At 50.9% G+C, this 20559-nt stretch overlaps 1 protein-coding gene across 1 annotated transcript in view; it reads left to right on the top strand.

Moving 5' to 3' along the window:
• LOC135829147 (ankyrin repeat, PH and SEC7 domain containing protein secG-like) overlaps window positions 1–20559 on the top strand; it is a 238460-nt gene that overhangs the window by 65057 nt on the left and 152844 nt on the right. The window contains exons 4-5 of the mRNA XM_065341553.1: window positions 298–324; window positions 631–881. Coding sequence (XP_065197625.1) covers window positions 298–324; window positions 631–881 — 278 coding nt within the window. The remainder of the gene's footprint in view (window positions 1–297; window positions 325–630; window positions 882–20559) is intronic.

The raw sequence follows: 20559 nt of genomic DNA, 5'->3' as shown, positions 1-20559 counted from the left end.
TTTACCTACACACCATGCAATCCCAGTATTTACCTATACACCATGCAATCCCAGTATTTACCTACACACCATGCAATCCCATATTTACCTATACACCATGCAATCCCAGTATTTACCTATACACCATGCAATCCCAGTATTTACCTATACACCATGCTATCCCAGTATTTACCTATACACCATGCAATCCCAGTATTTACCTACACACCATGCAATCCCAGTATTTACCTACACACCATGCAATCTTACCATGTACAAGTAGACATTGCTTTCCATGTGCTTATGTTTGTACTGTAGCATTCGAAACAACATCTGAAGAGGAGAGTGAGTACACCATGTAATCCCAGTATTTACCTACACATCATGCAATCTCAGTATTTACCTACACACCATGCAATCCCAGTATTTACCTGCATACCATGCAATCCCAGTATTTACCTACACACCATGCAATCCCAGTATTTACCTATACACCATGCAATCCCAGTATTTACCTACACACCATGCAATCCCAGTATTTACCTATACACCATGCAATCCCAGTATTTACCTACACACCATGCAATCTTATCCTTTGAGAGAATAGACCATGTTTTCCATGTGCTTGTGTTTGTATTGTACCATTCAAAGCAGCGTCTGAAGAGGAGAGTGAGGACGAGTATCGACCACCAAAGATGGCAAAGTACAGTGCTCACTACTACTCAACCAATGCACCTCATCCAGATCTGGTGAGAGCATGTGAAGATGACAATGTGGAACAAGTCCGACAAACCGTGAATATCGGCACTCCAACTGAACCTGTGACTAGACCGGATCTCTTGGAACAAGTGCCGAAGTCATACTTTTACGATCCGTTTGAGGGAATTCCCATGACAATCATGGTAAGTCACAAGTGTCTCCTCCCTCCCCTCAAATGAATGATGCTTTGCCAGTGTCGCACCAAAGCAATTTTCACCTCCCAAACTATGTACAACTTGCAATTAATTTCAACGACTTTTTTTGCGGTGCATTAGTTTAGGGCTGCCACGGGTAGGGGTTTTATTGGATAACGGGTCCGGGTATTTTATCCGGGTAACGCGGGTGCCCTATCGGGTATTTTGGACACAGTTTGTACTGTGAGTGTGCACTTGTGCTACATAGAAATTGTACAGCAGCATGTACATATAGCCATGCTATTTACATGCATCGTTGGAAAAACACTGTACTCCAACCACCCGATCGGGTTCTCAGGAGAAAAAAAGGGATACCCTACTACTTCCTCCGGAAAGAAAAACTTCGTGACTTTTTGCCATTACTTTTCAAGGAGTTACTGAGCTCAACAAAAGTGTTCTTTTGGAAGAGAAACACTTCAACACATTCAATCGACATGTCTACAATATCTACAGGATCAAGTAGTTGGAGTAGAGTCTCAGTCTGGGTCGCCATCGCTCGACTCATCACCGCTGAAACCATTCCAAGTCGCACGTCGATTAACGCGATGTCGTATGTCACGGAGCTTCTCCGTGTCCCTGATCGTCTTCGCTGTTACCTGGATGCCTTCCTGTGATGATATTGTAACTATATCATTTGGTGCCATTGAATATCCCTTTACATATAACTATAACCTTCCCATCCTCATATTTACACCTGTCCATATATGACATTAACATTGCATGCTGCGTACTACTTCCCGTACTACCGGTACCTTTTCTAGTACTCACATATTGTACAACTATATAGTTTCGCACACCAAGATAAAAATAACAAGGATGACAGCCCTTCAGGGTTAGTTGTCGGTTAGCCGAACGAGAGTGAGTTGTTGGTTTGTCCTCTCCATCACATGGTGTCAGAAGTGGCCCAGTCACTGTGTGTCAGTACTGCGTACCTCCGTCCGTGCTGAAAGTTTGCGTATTTTTTATTTCTAGTTTTTCGTTTTTTCGAGTTTGTGGGGCCGCAAGTCAGCTAGCCATGTATCTTGAGTCGTTGGCGTTTGCTCGCCACGAACAGTTGAGGGACATCTGCCGGGGCTGCATCTCCCCACCGGTGGTGCACGCTCTTATCTTGTGCGGCAGATCCTCTCCGTATCGCTCAGCAGTGCGCGGATGGATCGGGAGATCGACACTGAGTTCGAGGAGGTGGCCCCGGATGATGACGAGCTCACTGGCTTACCTCATGCTGCTCCCAGGTCGACCCTCCCTTCTCCACCGATGGATTTGTTTCGTCCCGCACGGTCTCCGAAACCTCGCTTGCCGAGCGTAAGTGATAATCCTTATTTCGGCAACAGTATTGTGAGCAACAAATTAGATTACAACAGTGAGCAGTCCTTTGCAATGAACCAGTCGCAGTTTCAGGCCAATTAGGGTCCTACTCCTAGTCCTAGTGCTTACCATACGCATGACGCACCTGCACTGGCTTCAGCTACACGTCGTACTCGTACTGGGCGTACACATAGCCATACTAAGGTTGCATGCTCTACTCCGGAGCCAAAAGCGGTCCACGTCCACCGTCAGCCCCTACATGTCGCTTTTCGTGAGGATCCCGTGTGTGGAGATACTGGTAGTACTAGTACGCACAAACTGATTGATCACGCCCACGCGCAGGCCAACACTAGCACTAGTCGCACACGTACACCCGCAGGTCCGCATGCCCAGCAGTACACGTACACCCGCAGGTCCTCATGCCCAGCAGTACACGTACACCCGCAGGTCCGCATGCCAAGCATGTGCACGTACACCCGCAGGTCCGCATCCCCAGCATGTGCATGTACACCCACAGGTCCGCATGCCCAGCACATGCATGTGCACATCGATCCTGCTGCTGAGAACCCTGAGGCTGAGGCTGAACACGAACAGCGTTCCGCCACCGATGTCGATAGTGTCGATGTCAACTCGCCGTCCCAGCTGTCGATGCTCATGCAGTTGGTTACGCAAATGGCGCAAGTGCAACTCACTCAGGCCACACGGCGATTCTCTCAGAAGGTGTCACTGGCTAAACTGCGCCCTGGGGACGATGTTGAGGCATTCCTCACCAGTTTTGAACGATCAATGCGGGCGTACAGAGTTCCTCCGGACGATTGGGTCTATTTGCTAAGCCCCCAGCTGACTGACAAGGCCTTGTTGGCATACACGGAACTTGCCTCCACCGAGGCTGACAGCTACGACCGCGTGAAGGAGGCCATCGCTATGCAGTTACCGCCGAAACAAGCCGCCGTAAATTTCGGGGCACTACGGTGCAGAACTCGGAGTGCATGATTGACTTCGCCATCCGCGTCCATGACACTGGCAGTCTATGGCTGAGCCCCGCATCCTCGCGGGAAGCCATATGTGAGTTGATCCTACTGGAACAGTTCTTGTCTGCGCTGCCTTTTGGTTTACGCACTTGGCTGCGGGAACGCAAACCGTCGTCCCTCGCCCAGGCTGCTTCGCTACCGCAGGATTATCTTGACGCACGGACCGCGTAAAGGAGCCCAGCAGTGGTCGTCTCAGCAGCGTCAGGGAACAGTCTCTTGTCTGCCACATTTGCCAGCAGCGTGGCCACATGGCCATGGATTGTTCTAAGCGACGAGCACCATTGCCGAACACTGATACATGTGCCCAGGTGCAGGGGACATTTGCGTCACCCCGAGACCGGACGTCCGAGTCATCCAACCTTGCTCGAGTTCGCTGGTCTGCACCGACCTCAGGCTCTGCGCGGGACCGGCCAGTATCTTCCCCAGATAACCCCAGTCAGACCCACTTGTCATCTGACTGCCCAGTGACTTCTCGTCCTGACCGTCCCACACCACCACTGAGACGCCCCATGTCGCAGCCGCATTGCTATAATTGTCGTGAGCTGGGACATATTGCTATTAAGTGTGCGAATCACACTCGCACCGCTCTGTTTTCCAGCCCAGATCAGGAAGTCCAAGACGCTAGTACAGTTCATTTGCTGCCGGATGAGGATGATCTGCTGGGTGAAGCATATTTCTGCTCACCCCCTCCACCTGTAGAATCTGGTCGGTTGCCATCCGCTAATCCCAGCGCCGCCATGGGACCAGCACCCGAGTACACCATCGCTGGGTACGTGAATGGTACCCACGTCCCGAGCATTGTTGTTGATACCGCGCGTGGCCGCACCATGGTACACAGGACCTTGGTCCGGGACCAGGATTTGTCTGGTGAGACTACCTCCATTCGTTGTTCCCACGGTGATGTGGCCAGTTACCCCATGGCCGATCTGACCTCCACCATCGACGGCATGGTGTACTACGTCAAGGCAGCAGTGTCCGAGAACCTGCCCCGTCACGTGTTGCTTGGCTATGATGTGCCCCATATACATGAGTTGGTCCGGCTGTGTCAGCCAGCCGCCACGGACGTCTTGGTCTCTACGCATGCACAGGCCAAGGCTTCACCTGAGTCGACTGGTGCTGCTGGTTTGCACGACATCTTCCCGTTCGAGGATGAACTGTTTGAGGATTTGGCCTCGAATGCAGCTTCTTTGCGTGCACCGCCGGCGGACCAATCTAGCACACCGGAGGTGACACCGCCGCCTCTCTCTGCACCCGATTTGCCAGATGCCACCCGTTTCGCCGACGAGCTACGGCGTGACCCATCTCTTAGCCCATGTTGCTACTATGCTACTGGCCGACACAAGACGCCCGTCAATGGCAGTACCTTCTGTGTTCACCACAGCCTCCTCTACTGAGAATACTCACTGGATGGTGAAGCCGGGATGGATACCACCAGCCCCTACCACCGCCATCAGTTGGTTCTGCCCACGGAACGGAGATCCACCATTCTGCACCTCGGCCACACCGTCCCCATGGCTGGCCACATGGGACAGGCGAAGAGGTCCCAGAGGATTCTTCTCCCTTTCTGGTGGCCGACGATTCTTCAAGATGTCGCGCAGCATTGTTCCGCCTGTGAACCATGTCAGCGTACCGCCCGTGTTCTGCGTCACGAGCGGGCACCACTTATTCCTCTTCCTGCTATTGGCGAGCCCTTCCGGGTTGTAGCTATCGATATTATCGGCCCGTTGCTTCGTACGCAGTCCGCCAAGAAGTACATCCTCACCTTGGTGGATTATTCAACCCGCTATCCGGAGGCAGTCGCTCTTTCCAATATTGAGTCGACTACCGTGGCTCATGCGTTGATCTCCATCTTTTCCAGAGTAAGACTGCCCGACAAAATCCTCTCTGACCAAGGCTCCAACTTTACATCGGACGTCCTCCGGCAAGTTGCTGCTTTACTTTGTATCCAGCTCACCACATCCACTCCGTACCATCAACAGGCTAGTGGCCTCGTTGAACGGTTCAATGGTACCCTCAAGAGTATGCTTCGTCGCTTTGCTGCTAATGCACCCCGAAGTTGGGACGAGGTGCTCCCATATCCTTTATTTGCGTATAGAGAAGTGCCTCAAGCCAGCACTGGTTTCTCACCCTTTGAGCTATTGTATGGCCGCCATGTCTGCGGCCCACTGGATCTCGGGCACGATGCTTGGGCTCAGCCGGCAGAGGAGCTTCGGACTACTACTGCCCAGTTCGTCCTCACGATGCGGGACTGGCTTGAACGCATATCGACTGAGGCTGGCTCCCACCTTGCCACCGCGCAGCAACTGCAGAAAGCCTACTATGACCGCCTGAGTCGGGAACGCACATTTGCTCCGGGAGACGAGGTACTGCTCTTGCTTCCGGCTTCGGCTCGCAAAAATGGAAGCCGTGTGGCAAGGCCCTTACCCTGTTCAGCGTAAGGTCGACAAGGTCAATTATAAGATTGACATGGGACCCCACCGCACGAAGCGATATCGGGTTTTCCACATCAACCTCCTGCGGCGGTTTCGCCGGTCCCACCTCGCGGCCTTCACCGTTCCTATGGCGGAGGACGACCCAGACACGGAGCTGCTGCTTGACGACTGCTCCCATCTACACGTTAATGGTGGCCGTCCTACCATTAACCCCGACCTTTCGCCGGACCAGCGGCAACAGCTCGCCATGCTGCTATCGGAGTTTGAGGATACCCTCTTACCCCAGCCTGGCCAGATGACCATGGTGGCTCACTCCATCCACACTGGCGACGCCACACCCATTCGGTCCCGGCCATATCGTCTTGTCGCTGCGCACCATTCTGTTGTCCGCAATGCCGTCGACGAAATGCTGGACATGTGCGTATTACGCCCATCCCGCAGTCCGTGGTCCTCCTCACTGTTCCCGATCAAGGCTGGAGTGCCCCAGGGTAGCCTCCTAGATCTCACTCTTTTCCTGTTATATGTAAACGATGCAGAACAGTGTTTGGCCCCAGGCTCCAGTCTAGCTGTCTATGCGGACGATACAACACTCTATGCCCTGATCAGAAACCCAGACACCATCGCTGCTGCTTTTAATAGCCTCCAAGCATCTATTGACTGCCTGCAGACTTGGGGTGCCCAATGGAAGAAAAAGTTCGAGCCATCAAAATCTCAGGCAATACTCCTTGACCGCTACAGACCATCCCTGGATGTCCCGCAGCTCACATTCGATGGCATGCAGGTGCCTGAGAGCCCGCAGCTCAAGCTACTAGGAGTGTTATTTGACAGTACGCTCTCCTTCCGGGCCCACATCCGTTCCCTTGTCGTTAGAGCCAACCAGCGACTCGGCCTGGTCCGAAATGCATCTCGGATCCTGGACAGTGCAGGGCGCCTAACTGTGTACAAAGGATTTGTATGGCCTATAATGGAGTAGGCCCCTCTCGTCTGGGCAAGTGCGGCACATTGTCACCTCCATCAGCTGGACCTGGTCCAGCGTCGAGCCATGAAGGTTATTGGCCCCTGATTGCTCCCCAGCCTGGCAATCCGAAGGCATGTTTACGGGCTGTGCTACCTTTATAAGCTGCAATGCATACCAGGTCCAGCTCTGCTTACTAACATGGTACCTCCCCCAGCAAGAGTTAACGCTGCACCCCGGACGCGCCGGCAACGCCAGTCCCTCGGTGGCCACTCTTTCCAACTCGCAACTCCTCTGCCAGCCTCCAGTCCAGAGTTCATCCGCCGCTCCTTCCCATACTTGGTCCTGGAGAGCTGGAACACACTGCCTTCCCCAATCCTAGCCGAACGCCCAACTCTCAAGAAATTGCCGACATTCAAGACCAAGGCCTACCATCACCTCCGCCAGACCAATTGGCTATGGGCCACTGACGTCCACCAGCACTGAGAATGACCGGTTGTCTCTATTATTATCATTTTCTGTTTCTCTCTCTCTCACTCTTCCTCTCCTGGGAAGCTCCTCATGCTCATTCTCCCTTTCTCTCTCCATTTCCCCTTCCTGATGCGTAGACCAACTGTTGAACCCGAGACCACTAGGTCGGGGGAGGTTGACCTACCCCATTGGCATGCATGCCAGGCTCCTCTGTGTTGTCAATATTCGCTTGTCCAATTTTGTCTACCTCCCCTTTTATGTTGCTGGCCAGTGCATTGTAGTAAAAAAAAAAAAAACGGCCTACACCACACCGTTTGGCCTGTACGAATTCACTATGATGCCATTCGGGCTCCGTGGAGCGCGTGCAACATTTCAGCGTTGCATGGATACCGTCTTGACTGGTCTCCCGTTTGTCCTGGTGTATTTGGACTATGTCGTCATCTTCAGTCCGACTTTTGAGGACCATCTTGTCCAGCTCCACCACGTTCTCGGTCGCCTTCACGACGCTGGGCTCACTGTGAAGCCGAAGAAGTGTTTATTGGGTATGGTCGAAACTCCCTTCCTTGGCCATTTGATTGGTCATGGTTGGGTGCGTGCGGATCCTGGCAAGTTGCAAGCCATCGACGATTGGCGAGAGCCCTTGACCAAGAAGGCCCTGCGTTCCTTCCTGGGGTTGTGCGACTACTATCGTCGCCTCATTCCTCACTTTTCAACCATCGCGGAGCCCTTGGTAGCCATGACGTTGAAGGGCCACAGCAACACCCTACACTGGACGACCTCAGCTGCACAGGCCTTCGTTCAATTGAAAGGCCTCCTTGTCTCCGACCCGGTCATTGTTGCGCCGAACTTTGCTGCGGAGTTCTACCTGCACACGGACGCGTTCGATGTTGGTTTGGGCGCTGTCATGACCCAGCGTGATGCCCAGGGCACCGGACATCCCTTGGCATATGCCAGTCGAAAGCTCCTCGACCGTGACCGCCGTTATGCTAACATCGAGAAGGAGTGTCTCACCCTCAAGTGGGCCATTCTCAAATTTGCTCCGTATCTCTTCGGCAGACGCTTCACCCTGATCACCGACCACCGCCCTCTTCAATGGATCGCTCAGCATCATAGTGGTAATACTCGGGTTGCCCGATGGGCCTATGCTCTGCAGCCGTTCGCTTTCACCGTCGTGCACCGGCCTGGCGCCCTCAATGGCAACGCCGATGCATTGTCCCGCCAGATGTGACTCTCTTCTTCTGCTGTGTTGCTCCTAGCTTCTTCGTCTATTGTTTCTCTCTTCATTTAGTCATTGTTCCAGATGGTATCTCGGACCGAAGAAGGGGAATGGTGTGATGGTATTGTTCTTTTATATCCTTTAGTGCCGTTACATCCTATATCTATTGTTTCTCGTTTAGTCATTGTCACAGATGGTATCTGTGACGGGAGAAGGGGAATGGTGTGATGATATTGGAACTATCTCATTTGGTGCCATTAAATATCCCTATACATATAACTATAACCTTCACATCCTCATATTTACACCTGTCCATATATGACATTAGAAGAGCATGCTGCGTACTACTTCCCATACTACCGGTACCTTTTCTAGTACTCACGTCTTGTACAACTTTATAGTTTCCCACACCAAGATAAAATAACAAGGATGACAGCCCTTCAGGGTTAGTTGTCGGTTAGCCGAACTAGAGTGAGTTGTTGGTTTGTCCTCTCCACCACACTTCCCAAACATCTCGGCAGAGACCACGGTAGCGCTGCAGCGCTAGTACGCATTGCGCCTCTGCTCTGGCTTGAGGATGCCCCAGAGCAACAAACACAGGCAATGCCAAACATTTCAAATTTCCTCCGAGGGATATCATAGTTGTACCAGCACTTCCCGGCTGCCACGATCTAGCCTTCTCAACGATGTGTCAACCAGGACACGTCGTTGAGTCTGCTAGAAAAGGCGAGATCATCCACGTAGAGGTCTGGGCTCTGCAGTGGCTGAACAGATTCTATTTTTGAAATTGTTCGTACTGCTTTGCTGCGCGAAGTGACGATTGTCACATCTCTGCGTTTTGGAGTTTTGACATCTTGCCGACCTGTTCGCATGCAGACAGGCGTTTGGGGTATTTCAAAGCTATTCATTTTCCACTCTTCTTGCTCGTCAGTGCCATTGTCCTGCTCTGTCAACTTTTGAACTAAAAAATAGCTACGACGAGCAATGAGCGCAGTGCTTTTCTTCCCATTGCGCCTGATGGATGAATATGAAAAAACGCGTTCGCTTTGTTTTGTTTACAGCGTCAACACCCTTGCTCTACGACGACTGTCGGCTCTCCAAAATATGAATCATGCTTTCCTACAATTCCGAAATGACATGTCAGTGTTTCAGGCTAAGAGAACCAGAGAGATAGAGATAGAGAGAGACACAGAGAGACACAGAGAGAGGGAGAGAGAGAGAGAGAGAGAGAGAGAGAGAGAGAGAGAGAAAGAGGGAAAGAGAGAGAGAGAGAGAGAGAGAGAGAGAGAGAGAGAGAGAGAGAGAGAGAGAGAGAGAGAGAGAGAGAGAGAGAGAGAGAGAGAGAGAGAGAGAGAGAGAGAGAGAGAGGAGAGAGAAAGATAACAGCAGCGACAAGTAGTGAAAAAAGTCACGAAGATTTTCTTAAGAAGGAAGTACCCGATCAAATTACGGGTAGCACGGGTACCCTACTACTCGTTGACACCTCTACATTAGTTACATCCAGAGTACATAGCGCCTCAACTATCGGTTCTGTCCTGACAGAATTCAAAGTTGACATCATCTTAATGACAAAGCGTGTAGTACATATCTCGTCGTGTACCTGTGGAGGACATATGATCCCATGTAATGCGTTAACAGACAGTGAATACGTTGTAAATCGCTCGCTAGAGAACTATTACATCATACAATTTTGTAGGAACAGCACTGTATCTGGAAGGTGCAGACCTTTTTAACGTATGATATACTTTTCGTTACAATCCTTATTTTCTGAGAAACAGAAATCAGATAGAAACAAATTACATAGAAAAACCAGAAGTGTATTTGCAATCAATGGAATCGTCCTAGTCAAACAAATATTGGCACACAGCACTGTGTTGCAAAACTCAAACTGTTTCTTGTGGGAAGAAGAATGTGACCCTGGAATTCTAAATTCATTTCCTTCTTGTCACATGCCATGATGGCTAACTTTACAATACACAAAGTTACCAACGAATGTCTGATGTTCCACGGACCGGGATAGTGAGACAATGCATTTTCAAGCTTTGAAAAACTCACACCGCATGACCATGACTACCATCTGGAACACACAAGGGGAATATCCTTCGTAAGCCGAGATTGAGGAGGCATATGAACTAATTTTGCTTTCACTCAGATAGCAACCGGTTTGTACATGGGGTAGTGGTCTACCTGAGAATGTACTCATGAGTAGTGGTCTAGCCGAGAATGTACTCACGAGTAGTGGTCTACCAGAGCATGTATGTGGGTAGTGGCACCCGATTTGCCAGATGCCACCCGTTTCGCCAACGAGCTACGGCGTACCAGAGAATGTACGTGGGTAATGGTCTACCAGAGCATGTACTCACAGAGAACGTATAATATACTGACGAGTAGTGATCTACCCGAGAATGTACGTGGCTAGTGGTCTACCAGAGCATGTATGTGGGTAGTGGTCTACCAGAGAATGTACGTGGGTAGTGGTCTACCAGAGAATGTACTCACGAGTAGTGGTCTACCAGAGAATGTACTTGGGTAGTGGTCTACCAGAGAATGTATGTGGGTAGTGGTCTACCAGAGAATGTACGTGGGTAGTGGTCTACCAGAGAATGTACGTGGGTAGTGGTCTACCAGAGAATGTACGTGGGTAGTGGTCTACCAGAGAATGTACGTGGGTTGTGGTCTACCAGAGAATGTACGTGGGTAGTGGTCTACCAGAGAATGTACGTGGGTAGTGGTCTACCAGAGAATGTACGTGGGTAGTGGTCTACCAGAGAATGTACGTAGGTAGCGGTCTACTAGAGAATGCACGTGGGTAGTGGTCTACCAGAGAATGTACTTGGGTAATGGTCTACCAGAGAATGTACGTGGGTAGTGGTCTACCAGAGAATGTACGTAGGTAGCGGTCTAATATAGAATGCACGTGGGTAGTGGTCCACCAGAGAATGTACGTGGGTAGTGGTCTACCAGAGAATGTACGTAGGTAGCGGTCTACTAGAGAATGCACGTGGGTAGTGGTCTACCAGAGAATTCACTCCGTGTACCATATTCCACACTCGCAGCCACACACTAGCCAAACAAAACAAGGCAAGAGAGTAATAAAGAGCAAGCCGGCCAGCAAGAGAGATGTCAGTGCAAGACACGGGCAGAGCAATGGCATGGTGTGGATGACTGGGCAGCAGGGTAGCACCTGAAAATCCGACTCCCTAAATTTCCAGCCATGACCGCTAAACCGGGCTGGCGGAAAACTTGCCTTGCCGCCAAAAAACTCTTCTACTAATATGGGAACTACCCAACTGCCAGTCACAACCAAAAAGCCGAAGATAAGCAAGTGGAAGAAAGCAATCATAAAAAAAACCCTGAGCCCCTCGGGACAGAAACACAGCATGCGACATGCTATGGAAAACCAGAACACAGCGGACAAAACAAGCAAAAACGAACAGGACCCAATGGTGGGTGGGCGGTAAAGCTCGAAGCTAACATGAGGAACACAGGACCATGCCATAGCATGTGGCAACTGAGCACTACTAGCAAGGCTAGAGCTTCGTGATTCGCAGCGTCACTCGTTCACGGGGCTGTGTCCACGTCGTCAATCTGCCACTCTCCTCGGCGGCATACATTCTTCATCGTCAGTCAGTGGCCGCCCAATTTGCCGGAGTTACAACTGGACCAGATGCCAAGGAGAGTGTGGGAGAGTGCACCTCTACAGTAATGTCAAGGCCGCCACCCAAAATTTGGCATGCATGGCCAACTCCTCCAGCAACTGGCCTAGCACATCAGCTCCACCCGCCGAACGGTCAGGCAGATCCCGACCCAAGCATGGCGGGGCGCCACGCCACTAGCTCTGATTTGAAGCAGGCATGTGAAGACAGTAGTAACACACAGTTTCTGTCACTCATCATACCAGCCAGCCCTGCTCTTGATTCCAATATGCCATGTATTCACACGCCCATCGATGTTGTCAGCTTTACTAGACTGCTCACTGATCATTTAGGCAAGGCATTCTCTTCCTGCGTTAGCAGGGGCTTACAATCTGGATTCCGCATAGCCTTAGGCTTCATGGGTCGCCGTCAGACTGTGACGGACTCAAATATTCCCTCATGTACTGAATATTCCGTGTACATATCAGAGTATCTGGCAACGTTCTGTGCACAAGGAGAGACCTGCGGCCCTTATTTCATCCCTCCATTTCCATCATTCCAGTACTCCGGCATTGGCATGGTGCCCAAGGAGAATGGTAAACTACGCATTTTCCACGATTTATCAGCTGCTGTTGGCAAAAGCGTTAACGATGGCATCGACCCGTCCACATTTAGCCTGTCTAATATCCGGGTTGACAACGCAGTGCAAACAATCATGGCCTACGGGCAGGGTGCATTGCTGACACAGCTGGCCATCCGCAATGCATTCCACATTCTGCTCATCCCTGTGCACCCACCAAACTGGTCTCTACTTGGTATTCAGTGGCAAGGAAAATTTTACTTTGATCGAGCGCTGCCATTCGGCCTACGCTCCAGCCCACACAACTTCTTGGGAAACCCTCCTTTGCGTCAAGCATCGTCGCACCAGGCAGAACAGTTACACGGCGCTTATGGCATATCAATAAGAGTTTAGCCGATCGCCGATGCGCTGTCTAGTTTCAACCTGCAAGCATTCCATCAGCTGGCGCCATCGGCACGGCAAGCCCCAGACACTGCGATCTGCTTCCCACTCCTGGACTGATGCGGAAGGTTGCGGACCTGGCAGCCATGGCAATCGGTCTGACAGCACTGCACACGTACACCGCTTGCAAAAGGAAATTTACGCAAATATGTCCGTAGGGGAGAAGGATGCCCATGCCGGCTACGGACATAATGCACAGCTGCTTCGCAGCACACTTCCCACAACCGGTGAAACCACGGACAATTCATGTCTACATGGCCGTAGTGCGCAACACACATCTCGCAGCCACTCCACAATCTTGCCTGGTTGCGCCATGCCGACATATTTGACTGCCTATCCACCTGATACCAATGACGCCCTCTTCCTCTACCACTCTGGGAGACTCCTGACTAGGCAGGAGCTGAAAGAAGAGCTACGACAGCATCTTCCACTCATGGGAACATCCCTTACTCGTGATTTTGTTGGTCATTCGTTCCGCATGGGTACCGCCACTACTGCAGTCATGGCGAGTACCCCTGACTGGTTAATCAGGTCAATGGGCCGATGGAGGAGCAACAGTGTCCTGTGCTACATCAGGACGACCGACACAGACATGTCGCAGCTGACCCAACAGCTGTTCGAGGGACAGGCGCATCGCAGAACACAATGAAGTATGTAAGAACCCGCCACGTGAGCACACAACTCACACTGATGCATGTACCCACACACTTGCTTAGACCAGCTGCCAATTGTTTGGAACAGCACAGCAATTTGCTCTGCAAAAATTGTGCTGACAAACTGCCCTGATAGCAACAACAGCGTCATTCACGTGCATTGCAATATGTCACAACTTAGCATGGAGGCTGGGCAAACATCAGCAATCTATCTCCTCTCATCTGGAAATCTACCACGACCTTCGGCCATCACACTCATACGCCGAGACTCCTGCCCTCTAACGGGCATCGCACTTTGTGCGTGGGCCGTCTACACCCTGTATATTTCATGGGCGCCCAGTTCATGGGCTGCACTTCGTGTGTGGACTATCATACGTACCATCATATGAGCCGTCTGCACTCCGCTCATTTCATGGGTGCGCATGTCATGGGCTGCACTTCATGCGTGGAATATCATACATGCCATCATATGAGCCGTCCACACTCTGCCCATTTCATGGGTGCCTACTTCATGGGCTGCATCTCGTGCGCGGATGATCCTACATAATGATTATCACATGCCAGATTCGGTTGCCCTGCACTCCATGAATCCTCCATAAATTGTGTGTTCTCCACTGGTCTGCAATAGCGAGTGCATGCATGACAACAGGGGACAAAACAAGCCAAAACGTCCAGGACCCAAGGGAGGGAGGGTGGGTGGGAACATTCCAGGCTAAAACGTGGAACACAGGACCATGATGGCAGATGAAAGAGAGAGAGAGAGAGAGAGAGAGAGAGAGAGAGAGAGAGAGAGAGAGAGAGAGAGAGAGAGAGAGAGAGAGAGAGAGAGAGAGAGAGAGAGACAGAGAGTTGCGCAGTGGGAGAGCAGCAGTGCACAACAGAAAATGGTGAGTTAAAAATAAGGTTTTACACTCTTTTGCTATGCTCAGCCCTGAAAACAATTTGTTCACTCACATAGCAACCAGTTTGTTCATGGGGTAGTGGTCTACCAGAGAATGTACTCACGAAACAAAGGATAGTCAGGTGGAAGCAATGCGTGTGGATACAGAAAGAAAGTCGTGCTGTGAGTCCGCGATATACTTATCCTTGGAGGACGCGGACCTCCAACCGCCGTGCCGTTGTAGCAGTCTGTCCACAATGCCCGAGTTAGCTGCGACCGTCGCACCACCTGATCGGAGGCTGACGAGACGTATGATGTAGGGTCAGCCTGGGTGCGGCCCATAGCCAACTTGATGATTTGCGTGGCTCTGCTGTAGCTCATGGTGCTGCGCACGCCTGGCCCAGAGCGGGCGGAGATTACTTTTCCCAGTACATGTTGGCCGGGTGAATGTCCTCCTTGATGGAGAAATCTCTCTGTTATGCGGACCGAACATGGCATTGAGCCGGTGCATTTGCGAGCGACCAGAATCACGTCCCCTGCTTCAGTTAGTTGTTTTTGCGACTTGGCAGGTGCAAGGACATATGGGTCAGGGTAGAATCCAGCGAGGACACCACGAGACGATGTGAGTCCCAGGGCAGCAGGGCAAAGAACCTAAGACAAATCATGGTCATACATCGCAGATCCCCCAGTTACGCATCTGGTTGGGCCAGGGTGGACATCAGCTGACGGAACAAGGACTGTGAGATCAGAGTGCAGTGGGAGACGGGACGAGCACAGATACGGCGAGCGGCGACTTGCAGTTACGTGATGACTGATTCCGCGATCGGATCTGGGTGACCCGTCTTACGGTGCAACCAACATATAGCCACACAGCCTTTTCAGACAGGGGCAAACATAGCGGCTTGTTGGATGTAACTCACTAGGTATAACTACACGTGTACTGCATGAGCTGGGAAAGGGGTGAATCCGGCCCCAGAAGCTCACGTAAACCAGCGACCGAATGCTTGCAGATATGCCCTGCCTGCAGATGGTGCCACGTCACTCAGCAGGACGAACGGTAGAACGTCGACCAGGTGCTGAACGACTGGATTCTGTATGGATGCTAGTTCCGTCCAGAAGGGGGAGGACGCTGAACAAGGCATATGCAAAACGAACGCACACACCCACACACCCAGGCACAGGAAAATGACACACGGGGGATCAGGTATATACAGACTTTGTGTTGCTCCTGTGAGTTTTGTCGGTGTTCTGTCCATGTATCGTGGGTTTCAGACTCCCCACCCGGTGCACTTTCCAGGGGTCTGACCTTCCTCTGTGTAATATCAAGATTAGATAAACAAGAGTGTGCAACTCCTGGATGCGTTCGCCGACGGCGGAATTTTTTGTTGACGTAATCTTTTCTACGACGCATGCGCTGCGAGTCTTTTGGAAAGTGTTGCCTCGTGCACTTGGCCGGGCTTCACATTAGAAGGTCGGTGTCCAGCACGTGCTCTCCCACTGTTCTGCGGCAAAATGTGCGTTTTTCTGGAAAAAGGTGACGTCAACAAAAAGATTCCGCCGTGGGACGGGGTATCTGCAGAATGTGCAGGAGAGATCCGGAGTTGCACAGTCTTGTTTATGTACTCTTGGTAAAATGCTTGCTGTGTACACTATGCGCTGTGTGAATTGAGTAGGGGACTGGGGGTGAAAACCGCTGCACCGTCCGACCCAGGCGTCATGTTAACACGGCCTCACGCCTCATACCGTCATGCATACAAGCAAGCTGAGACAACCATTGTCAACATCACTGCCCTTTGGGCTTCTCCCTCATCATCACTGCTCATCGGGCGTCTCCCTCCCTCATCATCACTGCCTATCGGGCTTCTCCCTCCCTCATCATCACTGCCTATCGGGCTTCTCCCTCCCTCATCATCACTGCCCATTGGGCTTCTCCCTCCGTCATCATCACTGCCCATCGGGCTACTCCCTCCCTCACCATCCCTGCTCCTCGGGCATCTCACTTCACATGGGTAAGGGTAAGTTCATTGAATTGGCAATTCACACGGAAAAAACACTCTATACTAAAAAACGACAGGAACAGAACAGCATAGGCAGCAAGCACAAGAAAAACACACCAAGAGACAACACAAGGCAGCCTGTCAGAGGGCGGACTACACATGGGAGGGGGGGGGCAAGGTGATTAAAAAACAACTCAACTCAACTCTAAAATGAAAGTCGGCCGAATGCTTATTGAGGAAGCGGAGGTCTATAATCAACCTACATTTTTCCATTGATTTTAGGGACCACGCCCAGCGGGATAATTACATGGATAGCATTTTCTCCCACAGCCCCCCGAATGCAACAACAGAAGGATTAGGTCAGACTCAACACTGGAGTGATTATTGGAAGATTTAGGTCACGCCCGGAACTGGGGCGGCGCGGGGCGGGGAAACAACACACAAAAATAGCCATAACGAATAATACATAAAACAAAATATGAGACACCAATATTTCCCCAAAATGCAATGGGGTGTAATAACCGCCCATGAACGTTACTGTCACAAGCACTTGTCTCGTCAGACTCCAGCCAGTCCGGGAACTCATGCTCCGTCCATCCGTGGACGAGCTCCAGCAGTGGTTGGTGGTTGCTGAGTCCAGTGTGGTTGGCGACTACTGCCTCGGCCGAACTGGGAGCAATGCCTACTGACTGGCAGGTCCTGCAATGCGGGTCGCTGCCAGGGGTTCGGCTATCGTTGTCAAACAGTCCGTGGCCTGATGGCCTTCGCTCGAATTGGGCGTTGTTGCCAATGTTGGATGCACGAACATTCCTACCTGGGTGCGGCATCTCAGGTAGGAACCGCTCCCTGGGTTGTAATTGCCTGAGCCGACGACCTGTGGAGGCTGCATTGGTGAGTCTTTCGTCGTCTGCAAGGCTGTCACCTACGCTGCCCTCCTCGTAGACTCTCACTGTTTCCCGGTCAAAGGAAACGACTATTTCGAGTTGTTTCTGCCTTTACAGATTTATCAGTCTAGGCAGGCTCAGGAGGAGCTAGATGAGCCGCGATTCCATGGTTGCGAGTGGACATTGGCATGTTGAAGTATTATTATTAGAAGGTTCTTCGCGTCGGCATAAATGCAATGTAAATATTCACAGCATGTACAGCTTTCGCATAAGCCGAAGCGACAACAACCAAACAGGATATTGATAGCGATATAAAAACATATGCGATATAAATCGCGTGAGGCCACCCGGAATTAATTCGTTGTTTCGGGTCACCCGACCGACCGTCTTTTTCATCCGACCGCAATTTTTTTTAGTGCATGCAAACGTGCATGACTACAAGGTAGACTTTGTACACACACGACCCAAAATATGTATAGCAGTCCAGACATCGACCTCAGAGTCAGAAGCTGCCTGCAGCACTTGGTGACGACGTTGTCTTCTACATTGTATCTCCGATTCGCAATCGGTCCTGAAACAGCATCAGCTCCGCCACTGCGTCGCTCATTGACAGAAGTTTTCAAGAACTTCGGTGAGAGCTGCTCGTCAGACTCGTTTGCCAGCGAGGCAAAGATCTGGTCCTGGAGGGGACGTGGCCCCGGACCTTGATCTGTTGGGACAATGGCTACGATGGATCGACTACAGTCAGATTTGATCGACTGGCTTGATCGAGAAAAGCTATTCAATATGCACAATTGTACATGCATACACCCCTGCCCGCAACTAAAATAAAAAATAAAATAAAAAATAAACCAGACCGTCCTACCCTGGTACGGATGAGTGAAGTAACCCGAAACAATGAATTAATTCTAGGTGCTTGCCTGACGAAAATAGAATACAATTAAAACAAGCAAACAAGCAGCTCAACCGAGTTGAATTTGAATTTGCTGATCATTGCCAGGGACCCTCCGTGAGCAGTAACATATCTCTCTAGGATACGGCCGCAAAGGTAGCTCCACGCCCCGCGGTTCTGGGCGATGCTCCTCAGCTCCTCAAGATCCGCCGAGGTCTTGAGGGTCCTCCCAACCAGCTCGAGATGGTGTCTGAGCACGACAGCCAGAGTTGTGCCCCGCCTGCCCCTCCAGGTAGGCTCAGTGGATGGCTTGAAGTAGGAGCACATTGACAGGTTCGCCGGTGCACTCTGGTCCAGCCGCAGCACGTGCCCAAAAAGACGCCAGCGGGCTCTCAGGACCGAGATACCAAGTAGTGTTGAGTTTGTCCTCTTGCACAGGGTGCTATTCTTGATTTTAGCTGGGTACCGTATGCCAATAACCTTCGGCAGTTGTTGTCTATGGAATGCATCAACTCTATGCATAGCGGTGCCAGTGAGGCCCCAAGTCCCATTGTTGTAGCACAGGACTGATAAGATGAATGTTTTTGTATAGCCGTACTCTCAGCGATTCGTTTACAACGGAACCACATATCCATAATGCCGGTGCAGGGCAGCTGTGGCGAGTTGCGTTCTCTGCGCAGCATCCTCGTGGTCACCAATGGTGAGGCGCCATTCCCCGCACACTCTGTCATTGAGCCATATGATGTTTGTGAGTTCTGTATTATATTCATTGATGTTGAGGTCCCAGGCTTTGAGGCACTTTGCAATGTCGGGCAGGAGCTCTTGAATACATTTGCAGTCAGACGATCTAGATCGGGTCTTGCGCAGATAATCTGTCTCACCTCCCAAAGTGTTGCCTCCAGGTAGATAATGAATAGGACAGGTGATATGGAGTCACCCTGTGGTGTAGTACAGGTGGTCTGGAACTGCTCGCTCTTCCCTCCAGGTAACCGGACCTAAAGGGACGTGTTCCTGAGTAGCTAGGACATAATGGTGACCTCATCATTCTCAAGGAAGCTAGCTAATATAGTGAGCAAACGGTGCCTGGATAGTGTGTTGAACGCTTTCGACATGCTTTTGCCGATCACGCCAAATGATTTTCTCACTCGTTGGCACCGTGCCGCCGTGCCGTGATCACCGTGCCGCGATCCATCTGTAGGACCAAACTACATTATATTTAGCCACCCGCACTAGTACCAAGTGTTACCTTCACTGGGGGCAGAGGTAACTGCAGTTGGATCCCGGGACGGATACCTTGATGCCATCAATCCTTTTCGTCACCTTGTCCTCCCCACTTACTGAGGTGTGATGAGCCCATAAGTTGGATACTTTCAAGTCCACGCTAGTTTGCGGATTTCAGGGGTGTAGGCCGTTGGGCGGTTCAATAGCTAATTGAGTCATCTTTCCAACATTCCTTTGGAGTTTCTCTCCCCTCTTCGGTGAGACTCACGTGACCAGTTTTGGCAGTGAGCAAGTACAAATGTGTGTGCGTGTGTGTGTGTGTGTATGTGTGTGTGTGTGTGTGTGTGTGTGTGTGTGTGTGTGTGTGTGTGTGTGTGTGTGTGTGTGTGTGTGTGCGTGTGCGTGCACATGTGTATGCGGGAGTGTGCGTACATACTTGGGTGGGTATGTGCGTAATTGAGTGTGCTAGCTTGTGTGTGTGTGTTTCTGTGTGTGTGTGTGTGTGTGTGTGTGTGTGTGTGTGTGTGTGTGTGTCTCTGTGTGTGTAAAAGTGGAGAAAGAAAATGAAAAATAGGGATTCACTGGCCAGAAAAAGCCACTTCAATCAGCTGTGCGGTGGACATCAGGCTAAAATTAGTTGCGGTTAAATCATCATCCTTGCAAGCTGTTGAATGGTGTAATCCTAGCTCAATTTGCTTTGTCTAACATAGCTGTTAGCTATCATCGCTTCCGTGATGATCGGCATGTCTGAGTTCTGAGTTCTGAGTGTGTGTGTGTGTATGTGTGTGTGTGTGTGTGTGTGTGTGTGTGTGTGTGTGTGTGTGTGTGTGCGTGCGTGTATGTGCGAGCATGCAAATGTCCGTGTGTTTGTGTTTGTCTGTGTTATTTTGGGTGTTTGGGTGTACGTGTGTTTGAACATGCTAGCAGGTGTGTATCTTTATCTGTTTTTTTTTGTTTGTTTGTGTGTTTGGTATGTGTATGTGTGTGTATATGTGTGTATGTATCTGTATGTGTGTTTTTGTGTGTGTGCGGTG

This window comes from Sycon ciliatum, chromosome 13 (genome assembly GCF_964019385.1).
Source record: "Sycon ciliatum chromosome 13, ocSycCili1.1, whole genome shotgun sequence".
Taxonomy (NCBI): domain Eukaryota; kingdom Metazoa; phylum Porifera; class Calcarea; order Leucosolenida; family Sycettidae; genus Sycon; species Sycon ciliatum.
Note: the sequence above shows the minus strand (reverse complement) of the source record. Positions and strands in the feature narration are given on the sequence as shown.